Genomic DNA, 12,506 nt, shown 5'->3' with positions numbered 1-12,506 from the left:
GTGGGACACAATTGTGAAGTTGAACAAAATTTATTGGTTATTTTAAATTTTTGTTAAAATTCAAAAACTGAAAAGTGAAGTGTGCAATATTATTCGGCCCCTTTACTTTGCAGCAAACTCACTCCAGAAGTTCATTGTGGATCTCTGAATGATCCAATGTTGTCCTAAATGACTAATGATGATAAATATAATCCACCTGTGTGTAATCAAGTCTCCGTATAAATGCACCTGCTCTGTGATAGTCTCAGGGTTCTGTTTTAAGCACAGAGAGCATCATGAAGACCAAGGAACACAACAGGCAGGTCTGTGATACTGTTGTGGAGAAGTTTAAAGCTGGATTTGGATACAAAATAATTTCCAAAACTTTAAACATCTCAAGGAGCACTGTGCAAGTGATCATATTAAAATGGAAGGAGTATCATACCACTGCAAATCTACCAAGACCCTGCCGTCCCTCTAAACTTTCATCTCAAACAAGGAGAAGACTGATCAGCGATGCAGCCAAGAGGCCCATTATCACTCTGGATGAACTGCAGAGATCTACAACTGAGGTGGGACAGTCTGTCCATAGGACAACAATCAGTTGTACACTGCACAAATCTGGCCTTTATGGAAGAGTGGCAAGAAGAAAGACATTTCTCAAAGATCTCCATAAAAAGTGTCATTTAAAGTTTGCAACCAGCCACCTGGGAGACACACCAAACATGTGGAAGAAGGTGCTCTGGTCAGATGAAACCAAAATCGAACTTTTTGGCAACAATGCCAAAAGATATGTTTGGCGTAAAGGCAACACAGCTCATCACCCTGAACACACCATCCCCACCGTCAAACATGGTGGTGGCAGCATCATGGTTTGGGCCTGCTTTTCTTTAGCAGGGACAGGGCAGATGGTTAAAATTGATGGGAAGATGGATGGAGAACAATACAGGACCATTCTTGAAGAAAACCTGTTGGAGTCTGCAAAAGACCTGAGACACGGATGAAGATTTGTCTTCCAACAAGACAATGATCCCAAACATAAAGCAAAATCTACAATGGAATGGTTCACAAATAAACGTATCCAGGTGTTAGAATGGCTAAGTCAAAGTCCAGACCTGAGTCCAATTGAGAATCTGTGGAAAGAGCTGAAAACTGCTGTTCACAAACGATCTCCATCAAACTTCAATGAGCTCAAGCTCTTTGCCAAGGAAGAATGGGCAAGAATTTCAGTGTCTCGATGTACAAAACTGATAGAGACATACCCCAAGCAACTTGCAGCTGTAATCGCAGCAAAAGGTGGCGCAGCAAAGTATTAAGTTTAAGGGGTCGAATAATATTGCACGCCCTACTTTTCAGTTTTTGAATTTCCACAAAAATTTAAAATAACCAATAAATTTCATTCAACTTCACAATTGTGTCCCACTTGTTGTTGATTCTTCACCAAAAATTTACATTTGGTATCATTATGTTTGAAGCATAATATGTGGGAAAAGGTTGAAAAGTTCCAGGGAGCCGAATACTTTCGCAAGGCACTGTACCTAGCCAGTTACTAATATCAGGAGAAATTCTCTGTTTTATTAATATTTCCCCAATATTTTGACAACGTTTGAATGATAGACTTGGTCTATCTTTTGCTAGGTAATTAAGATTCTTGTCATTTTCCAAAAAATGGCAATTTCTGTTTATCGCTTTTCTCAAAATATTATCAATAGGGCTGTGTTTAAAATTGAGCACGAATCTCTCACTAGTACTTTTGTTTTTACCTGGTTTACTAACCAATAAATCACATTGTGTATGGTTTTTAGTTCTATTAAAGGTATTGTTTAAAATATTTTTTGGATACACTCTTCTCTGAAATTACTAGTCAATTCCTCTGATTGTCTCAAATAAGAAGCATCTGTATTGTTAATTTTCCTTAATCATAGGTAGTGACTGTAAGGTATTCCTGTTTTCACATGTCGGGGATGGGCACTATTGTTGTAGTGGAGTAGAGAATTAGTGGATGTAGTTGTTTTTTTTTTTTTTAAATCTCTGTTACCAATTTTCCATTTTTTACCATTACTTTAACATCCAGAAAATTCAGATTTTTGTCACCAATGCAGTAAAATTCATATTCTCAGTATTTGAGTGATTTAAATAACCAACAAATTAAAAAAAACTGCTCTGCAGTACCGGACCATACCAAAAAGACATCATCCATAACATAACGCAGATAAGCTTTGATACAGTATATTTGATGTATGGATTTGCTACATTTGTAATATACTGTACTTCGTTTCCAAAAATGCTCAAAAAAGATTAGCGAAAACACAAGCTGAAGATGTACCCATGGCAGTACCCACGTATTGTAAATACAATTTATTCATAAATTGAAAGGCATTGTGTGATAATACAAAATTCAAAGCTTCAGTAACAAAATGGATGTAGTTATCACTTTTGTCCGTTTTTTTCAAGATATGTTCAATCGCCTCAATCCCCAGATTACTACATCTTTCCATTTTTTTATTTCATTTAATGCTTTCCATTCATTACTTGTAAGGTTGGGGGGACTGGAGCTTTATAATAAGAATGTAACATCTTTGGCTATTCTATCATGGAAAACATCAACCACATTGCCTGGTGTGACTGGTGTCATAAATGATGAACAACGCAACCTCTGAAAGGAGGGACAGTTGGATCATCATGTGTGGCTCAAATAGTATTGTCAAAGTCAACAGGATTCACAATATTAGAATCAGGGAGCGAAGTCAATGATAGAGTATCCTCTCAAATTATAGTTATCCACTTCATTAATGTGAATCCACAGGGTCCGATCACACTAGGAATATCCCCTTATTATTCAACATCTGCCGTTGCCCTGCATTAATTAGCATGTCATTTCCGTAGTTTTAATTTTTGTGTTGCTTTCAATAAATCAGTTTTGAACTCAATAAGTCAAACTTTTCAGTAAGCAGTATCTAGGACCCATAGACAATACTGAAATGTGGTCTTTGGATAAATAATGATCAGTTAAATTAATAACACTACTGGTATGCTTTATACTAAGGACTGATTCAGACTGCAGTCAACAGTTTGGTGCTTTTTTTCTGCTTTTTCAATTTTTGCTATTATCTTTGCAGAGTTTTTGTAATTCAGCCACATTAGAAGGTTTCCAAGCATGAACTGCCTTTTTAAAGTCATGCCACAGCATCTCAATCAGGATTAAGGTCAGGACTTTGACTAGGCCACTCCAAAGTCTTAAATTTGTTTTCCTTAAGCCATCCAGAGGTGGACTTGCGGGTGTGTTTTGGATCATTGTCCAGCTATATAACCCAAGTGCGCTTTAGCTTGAGGTCACGCACAGATAACCGGACATTTTCCTTCAGGATTTTTTGGTAGACAGCAGAATTCAGCAAGTCTTTCAGGTCTTCAATCAGCAAAACAGCCCCAGACTTTCACACTACCACCATCATATTTCACTATTGGTATGATATTCTTTTCTGAATTGTTTTGTTACTCCTACACCAGATGTAATGGGACATAAAACTTCCAAAAAGTTAAACTTTTGTCTCGTCAGTCCACAGAGTATTCTCCCAAAAGTTTGGGGGATCATTAAGTTGTTTTCTAGCAAAATTGAGATACACCTTTTGTATTCTTATTGCTCAGCAGTAGTTTTCTTCTTGGAACTCTGCCATACAGGCCTTTCTTTTACGGTGCAGTCATGAACACTGACCTTAAGTGAGGCAAATGAGGCCTGCAGTTCTTTGGGTGTTGTTGTGGGGTCTTTTCTGAATGTTGGATGAGTCATCGCTGGGTTCTTGGGGTAATTTTGGTCTACCGGCCACTCCTGGGAAGGTTCACCTCTTTTCCAAGTGGCTAATGACTCTCGCTGTGGAGTCAGAAAGCTTTAGAAATGGCTTTATATCCTTTTCCACGCTAATAGATCTCAATTACTTTGTTTCTCATTTGTCCCTGAATTTCTTTGGATCGCGGCATGGTGTTTAGATTTTGAGAATCTTTTTGTCTACTTCACTTTGTCAGGCAGGTCCTAGTCAAGTAATGTCTTCATTGAGAACAGGTGTGGCAGTAATAAGGCTTTCATGTGGCTAGGGAATTTGAACTCAGCTTCCTAAAGATGTGATAAACCACAGTAATTTATGTTTTAAGGCATGGGCAATCACTTTTTCACACAGGTAGGTTTTGATTTCTTTTTCCCTCAAAAATAAAGACCTTCATTTAAAAACTGCATTTTGTGTTTACTTGTGTTATCTTTGTCTAATATTTAAATTTGTTTGGCGCTCTGAAACATTTAAGTGTTACAAAATGGGCAAAAGTATGGGAAATCAGGAAAGGGGCAAGCACTTTTTCACACAACTGTATATACATGTGTATATATATATATATATATATACTGCTCAAAAAAATAAAGGGAACACTATTCCATTTGCAACAAGCTGTTTGTGTTCCCTTTATTTTTTTGAGCAGTATATATTTAATCTTTTTTGCCAATGTGTTGAGAACTTTAAGACACAGCTATGTTGTTTCATTGGAGGATCAAGTAGAGAACAAGGGAATGGTGGATACTAATACAGTAATCTGGCTAAGTAGCTTTAGTCTTCTATATATAGAATGCAAATCATTTAATCAACTGCACCTTCCGGCCACAGCAGTGGAATAGTTTGTGTGCATGTCGAGTGCTTGGCTGAAACCTCAAGGCATAGAAAATTATTTCTTGTGAACCCTCTCATTTGTTTGCGTAGAGATAGATGTCCTAATTATATTTTAATTTAAAAAAATCTAACGGCTATTGTGTTTAACTAGTAATTTAAAAAACGAGTCGACATCAGCAATATAGGGAATTCTGTCCAGACTTCTGCTATCACCTGGGTAGTGTTAGACGCCTCCACAGTAAGGAGATTATAATGGAAGTGATTGGCCATAGAATAAATCTCTAAGTATAATTCATTTAGGAATGCGTTTCTGTGCACAGATAATTAAGTTTCTGAGTTTGTCTATTAACAGCTCCTTCTTATCACTGCCTTGCAAAGAAGGAAAAAACACATTTACTCTTAATTATTTTTTAATATTTTAATTATAGTATGTGGATGTGAAGGTGGTTTAGGTGAAGTGCGCAACAACATTACTTTAATCCATCAATCCATTTTGATAATAAACACAGAAAATTTAATATAATTTTAACAATATTCCAAAAATATATATGAGAGATAGGTAAATCAATTTGATGCTTATTGAATTTGTGTCAAATTTTTAGTGATTCGCTAATCTTGGTGAATTCAAACAATTTGCTACACAAATTACCTAAAATAGCCACAACTATTTTAAACATCACAGAACAATTGCATCAGCAAGAGTAAGATCATGTGATCTCAGGTGGAGCTCTACACAATGACTTACAGCTATCACATGATATAGCACAGCCAATCAGGAGAGTTTATCATAGCCTGTATAAAAGCAAAAGCAAGAAATGCAGCAGCCATTCTGTCTTGAACCAGGATAGTGAGAGGATGTCAAAGCTCACAAATTAGCCTTAGCGATAGGGAGAAAAGTCACAAATGCTTTAAGGATGCAGAGCGCACCAGACCATAGCATAATGCTTTTATAAAAATATATATTAGACCATGGGAATATGGCCACCTGAGCGAGCTGTTTATGCACAACTGCTGTAAAAGCTAGTTGCTGCTGCCTCGTGGTTGGGGGATGAACTCTATCAAGATGCTTGAAGGAAAAGACAATCCTTGATCCAATAATATAAAGAAGGGGGGGGGGGGTTTATACCTCGACGTGTTTCCATGCTACACTGGCCTCTTTCTCAAGTTTAAAAATCAACTGTACCGTACAGTTGTTTTTCACTCTTGAGAAAGGTGCCAGTACGGCATGGAATTGCGTTGTGGAATTAAAAACACTTCTTTATATTATTGGATCAAGTATCTTCATTTTGTTTAGCATAGCTCAAACCATTAATTGTCCTTTCCTCTAATGTACATATAATGTGTGACAAAAAAGCAGCAAAGAAGATTAGTACGTGAGGAAACGAGAGTAGTGTCATACACGTTTTTCATGGTAATTGGATGATTTGGTGTGCTTTCGATTTCCTAGTTAATTAGACTAAAATTTTCAGGACATTTCAGTAAATCTGATGAATCTGAATTGGAAAAGATTCACTCATTTCTAATATATATTTATGAAATGGATGAACCCAAACACACTTCCATCGTGATGTAATCGGAACTTGGCCTTGTATTTATTTGTATCCGTCTGTGGTAACTTGATATTTTTTTTTTTTTACTCCGCAGGTAATAATGGGACTCCTACAAGTTGGCTTTGTTTCTGTCTATCTTTCTGATGCACTTCTCAATGGATTTGCAACTGGTGCCTCTTTTACAATCCTTACATCTCAAGTGAAATATCTTTTAGGACTAAGTATACCACGTGCCAATGGGATTGGCTCTTCTATTTACACATGGATTTATATATTCCAGAATATTTACAAGACCAACATTTGTGACCTTGTTACTAGCATTGTGTGCCTCTCAGTTTTAATTCCAGCCAAAGAACTCAATGAGTGCTTCAAATCTAAACTTAAAGCTCCCATCCCTATTGAACTTTTTGTAGTAGTTGTTGCTACTCTTTCTTCTCACTATGGCCATTTCAAGGAAAAATATGAGTCCAGTATAGCGGGTGAAATTCCTACAGGATTTCTAATGCCAAAGCCACCAGAATGGAGCCTAATTTCCAATATAGCAGTAGGGGCATTGTCCATTGCAATTATAGGATTCGCAATCACTGTCTCCCTTTCTGAGATGTTTGCCAAGAAACATGGGTATGAGGTGAAGGCCAATCAGGAAATGTATGCCATTGGATTCTGCAACATCATTCCTTCATTTTTTCATTGCTTTACCACAAGTGCTGCACTTGCAAAAACGCTGGTTAAAGAGTCAACCGGTTGCAGAACTCAAGTCTCAGGAATCATGACTTCACTTGTCATTCTGCTGGTCCTACTGGTAATTGCTCCTCTTTTTTACTCTCTCCAAAAATGCGTTCTTGGAGTTATCACCATAGTTAACTTGAGAGGTGCCCTCAGAAAATTTTTAGATCTTCCCAAGATGTGGAAAGTCAATAAAGTTGACACATCTATTTGGATGGTCACCATGATTTCATCTGCATTAATTCGTACAGACCTGGGACTATTGATTGGCATTGTGTTTTCAATGCTGTGCGTCATTGTAAGATCTCAGAATCCAGGGATAACATTGTTAGGCAGAGTGGAGGCCTCAGAAGTATATGAATCTTTGACTATGTATAAGGACTTGAACACCACAAAAGGAATTAAGATATTTCGGTTTGAAGCCTCTCTGTACTATGTGAATAAGCAATGCTTCAAATCAGCCTTATATAAGCATGTTGGTGTGGATCCAGTATTGGTAACATTAGCAAAAAAGAAAGCAGCAAAGAAGCAAGAGAAGTTGCAGAAGAAAGAGGGCATCTCAGAAATAGGTCTTGCCCCGATGGAAACTGTACAGAGGCTCTACCAAGAGCAACTGTCTGTTCACTCAGTAATTATTGACTGTAGTACCATCCAGTTCATTGATACGGCAGGGCTAAACTCCTTAAAGGAAGTCTTGAAAGATTATGATGACATTGGCATTCGTGTCCTGTTGGCTCAGTGCAGCAGTTCTGTGAGGAATTCCCTTAGGAATGGGGACTATTTTAAAAGGGAAGAAGGAACTATGGCATTTCATAGCATCCACCAAGCTGTGCAGTTTGCACTGTATGAGCAGGAGCAACTAGATGCTATCAATAATGGGTCAGCAGTGTAAAAGATAGCTGTGAAAGTTACATTATGTTACTATGCAATAGGTACTATAGTTTATTCTAAAATACATGTGCACTACAGAAGCGTGCAATGTGGAATTCCACGCAATCTACAGTACATCCATTCATTTTTTCATTCATTCATTCTTTATAAAGAATTGTAGAGAACGTAGTACAGTCCCATCCAAATTGGCTGTCGAAAGATCACTGGAATGTCTATGGCCACTTACAGGAGGTACAGTTACAAATTGCTGAGGAAATGGGGACATTTTACACTGGTTTGATATTTTGTGGATATGTTTAGTTGATCGCTCAGGGTAATGAACTATCAAATTATGTTTCTTATGTAAAATATGCTATTGTTATTTATAAGTGAAATGGCTTGCATATCTTTCTCTTAATTTTTTTTATATGGAGGGACTATTTTTCTACAGACAAAAATCATAGAAATTACATTTTGAATAATATTTTCGGGACAGTAGGAAGAATCTTCTAATGCATAAATAAGTAGACGTCTAGTCTCTTGGTTCTACTGATGTCTACAAATATAGATTTGCAAAGATTGAAGTCACAGTGTCTACTTCCGAGGAAATAGCAATACAAGTGGCTAGATGGAGAATTATGCACTAGATGGAGCCATTGATTCATTTCACAGTGCTCGTAGATTCTCATAGCAGCGGTCTCCAGCTGGTGTGATTGTTAATGTAGGATTTCTATGCTAAACAGTAATGTTTTGACATGGCAGACATGTAGCTTTGCCCGTAGGGTGAAAAACACCCTATGTTTATGTGTTCACTATAGTAGAATAGTTATATAGATGTTTGTCCTTACATGAAATCTATATGAAAGTTGTCACTTGTATTTAATACTTTTTAAACTTTGGGCCTTATTTATCAACTCTCATGCATAAAGTGCTCTTATGATTCTCAGCCATGCTCAATTCATTTCCTCATTGCAATTAGTTGCTATGGCAGGCAACTGTGAGATAAAATTCTAGCACACTTTACAGTACAGTAACGGGTACATGTACAAGCAAAATTAGTCATTATAGAATATTAAACTATTGAAGCAAGAGGAGTGAAGGCCCTGCTCGCAAGAGCTTGCAATCTATAAGGAAATAAGGCATACAAACGTCTTATGCTTCTTTTCCTGTTTCACTGTGAATAAAAGATTGTGACATTTTCTAAGAATGAATATCCCCATGTCCTGTATATTGAAGCGGGGCAGTGGTGAGAATTTTAAAATATTGGCTCAGTCTTACGATTTGCATCATGCTGATAGTGTGGTAGTTTAGTCTAGAATGCAGTGAACCTTAGCAAGACTGAACCTACACTCTATATACCTTATCAGAATGACATTATTGGCTAATGGCATTCAGACAGGATTAGTCCATCCCCTATTTAAGATCATGTTAAAGTTACCTTTCACCCTTAAACTAGAAAGTAGTTGTGCATTTTTCATGTACAGACACCTTGCAAGGTGTCCTCCGTTTGCCACTCACTGCTTCCTCCACTCAAGCTGGTTCCATTCCTCCTGTATCCAAGATGGTCATTAGTGTGACATGGAAAGTGCAATGGTAAGTTTGAACCATGCCTCCACAGTACAGGAAAGGCAGTGTAGTTATGGTTTAGACTTAGCAATTTGTTCCCAATGCCACTGGCTGGCCATCTTGGATGCGGTAGGAATTGAATGCTGGTCTTTGTGAAAGAGGCAGGCAAATGTAGGGCACAAGGTGGAGTGACTATGCAGTGTCAGGGTGATGGACTTCTTTAGAAAGGAACTGTACTTTCAACAAACTTTGCATAAACCATTAATAAAGGGGAATATAAGAAACTTTTTAATACAACTTTTCAGATAAATCTTTTCTTTTCCCCATTTATGAGACACCTATTCTCCTCCCCAATGTCTCCTGTACTTGTCATCCATTCTGAAAAATCAACTCAGCTTCATCTTGCCAAGTCAGGACTGCCAGCACAGAGATCTGTCATGTTACACTCAATGTGATACTTTATGGAGAAGAGAGGGTGAGGAGGAATTGGGTGGAGGAATGAGGAGCAGAGTGAGAAAACAAGCTGTGGGAGACACAGACAGATGGTGCTGAGTTTTCTAGCAAATCTTTTATCTCACGCCAGAACTCTTTATGGTACACAACAGAGTAGCTAGTCTCCACCTCCTAGTTCAGAGTAAATTGCAAATTAAGATATTAGAACTTGTGGAGGAGAAAAGTGGTGAAAATACAAGGCATATAATAGCCAAAAATAGTGTTATTCCTCAAGTCCAAACACAGGACAGCTTATTCTGAACAGTTATTTGAAAGTATGGTTGCCATTTTACTTAGTGATGCCTGATTTTATAGTATTTTGTGTTATGAAAATAAAATCTGAACTTCTCGTGCCCCCCCAACTTTCATTAAATACTAGCTGAAGAGCCCGGCGTTACCTGGGCTTAGTAACTAACTGCCGTCCCACTCACTCCTTCTGCAGGCCTGCTCTCCACTCGCCGTCCCGCTCTTTCCCTCCGAAGCCCAGCTCTCCACCCGCTATCCCAAATTTTCCCTCCACAGCGCCGCTCTCTCCCTCAGCAGCCCCTGTCTCCACTGGCCATCCCGCTCTCTCCCTCTGCAGCCCCGCTCTCCACTGGTCGTCCTGATCTCTCCCTCCGCAGCCCCGCTCTCAACTGATTGTTCCGCTCTCTCCCTCATCAGCCCAGCTCTCCACCTGCATCTCGCTCTCTCCCTTAACAGCCCCGCTCTCCACCCGCCATCACGCTCTCTCCTTCCACAGGCCTTCTCTCCACCCACTGTCCCGTTCGATCTCTACACAGCCCCACTCTCCATGCGCCGTCCTGCTCTATCCCTCCGCAGCCCCGCTCTCCATCCTTGTCCCACCCTCTCACTCGCAGCTTCGCTCTCCACCCACGTGCAGCACTTTCCCTCTGCAACCCCACTCTTCATCCGCCAGTGGGTGGGGCTATGTGGAGCGGGTGTGGCTTGATACATACACACACATACATACACTCAGCTTTATATACAGCTCTGGCAAAAATTAAGAGACCACCACATCAAAACTCTGTCATGGGCAGCCCATTCTCCAGACCTGAACCCCATTGAAAACTTCTGGAATGTAATCAAGAGGATGATGAATAGTCACAAGCCATCAAACAAAGAAGAATTGCTTACATTTTTGCTCCAGAAGCAGTGTGAAAGACTGGTGGCAAGTATGCCAAGACGCATGAAAGCTGTTTTTAAAAATCATGGTTATTCCACAAAATTTTGATTTCTGAACTCTTCCTGAGTTAAAACATTAATGCTGTTTTTAAATGATTATGAACTTGCTTTCTTTGCATTATTTGAGGTCTGAAAGCACTGTTTTTTATTTTTTAATTTTGACCATTTTTCTTTGTCAGAAAAAAAATACAAAATGTATTGCTTGGAAATTCAGAGACATGTTGTCAGAAGTTTATAGACTAAAAGAACAATTTACATTTTATTCAAAATTATACCTATAAAGAGAAAAATCAGACAAACTGAACATTTGAAAGTGGTTTCTTCATTTTTGCCAGAGCTGTATATATAGATTTATGACTTATCAAAAATATTACAGCACGGTTTATATAAACATAAAAGTGTTATGGAAAAAAAAAAAAAAAGAAAAGGACAACACACACACCTAGTATTGTCATCTAATAAATTATACAAATAGAATATTTAATTTATATATGAATATGGCATTTGAATAAATTAAATTAATTGTGATGCATTATATTTTTAATTTATATATTTTACAGGGGTTTCCTTATTAAAAAAAACATTCATCACACATTCACAAGATTAAATGTTACATAGATGTGGGTTAAATCACTGGCAACCCCACATGTAGTAGGAAGGTACAGACTTAACCATTCCTCCGAGCCAGCATATTGGTGAGATTGTCAAGCAAGTGTCAATGCTCCATTAATCTCTACAGGAAAGTACACTGTTCTTTCTGTAACTTTTATAGACCTGTATGGAGAGGCAGTGCACATGCTTGCCTGCTGCTCCATCTGCTGTTTGTATTGATTAAAATTTGAATTGATGTAAACTTATTTTTTGCTAATGTTCAATATAATGAATAATTAAGCTTGAGTTACATAATGTACACAAAATTAGATAGAAATGTATTGCTATGACAAATTAGAAAGTCAGGTCACTTTGAAGGTCAGTATGTCATTCCAGACTGAATAAAAAAAATCAAGCACTTTATGAAATAAATGTTACATGAAATGATTGCTCTCAGCACTACAAATACTTTACAAAATACATATAGTAATGGCTATAGTATGTGGTGTCTTGTACTTTCACTATTGCCTTTGGAAGGAATAAAAGTCATAATCTTTATAAGATATTTGTGTGTTTCCCTGTGTTTTTTATGTGTTTTAAGTTTATATATTGCAATGGTTAACTACATTTTGGGATGCACAATAGCAGGTGATTTAATTGTCTCAAAGGAGCCTTAAAGGGCATCTATCACCTATTTTTTCGACTATCAGCTGCCGGCACCACCATCAGGAGCTTATCTACAGCATTCTGTAATGCTGTAGATAAGCCCCCGATGTAACCTGAAAGAGAAGAAAAGCGAGTTATATTATACTCACCCAGTTGCGGTCCCGGTCCAGTTTTGGTCCGATGGGTGTCACGGTCCGGTCCGACGCCTCCCATCTTCTAACGGTGACGTCCT

The 12,506-nt window shown here is 38.1% G+C and overlaps 1 protein-coding gene across 2 annotated transcripts in view; it reads left to right on the top strand.

Moving 5' to 3' along the window:
* The window catches only part of SLC26A2 (solute carrier family 26 member 2), a 109,121-nt gene extending 96,948 nt beyond the window's left edge, over positions 1-12,173 (top strand). For both annotated transcript variants that reach the window (XM_073575184.1, XM_073575183.1), the window contains exon 3: positions 6,273-12,173. In XM_073575184.1, coding sequence (XP_073431285.1) covers positions 6,273-7,796 — 1,524 coding nt within the window. In that variant the 3' untranslated portion in view covers positions 7,797-12,173. The remainder of the gene's footprint in view (positions 1-6,272) is intronic.
* Positions 12,174-12,506: the final 333 nt, after the last annotated feature.

Source organism: Dendrobates tinctorius, unplaced genomic scaffold (assembly GCF_039654945.1).
Source record: "Dendrobates tinctorius isolate UK_male_01 unplaced genomic scaffold, ASM3965494v1 ptg000043l, whole genome shotgun sequence".
Taxonomy (NCBI): domain Eukaryota; kingdom Metazoa; phylum Chordata; class Amphibia; order Anura; family Dendrobatidae; genus Dendrobates; species Dendrobates tinctorius.
The sequence above is the reverse complement of the archived record's forward strand: the minus strand, read 5'-3'. Positions and strand labels throughout refer to the sequence as shown.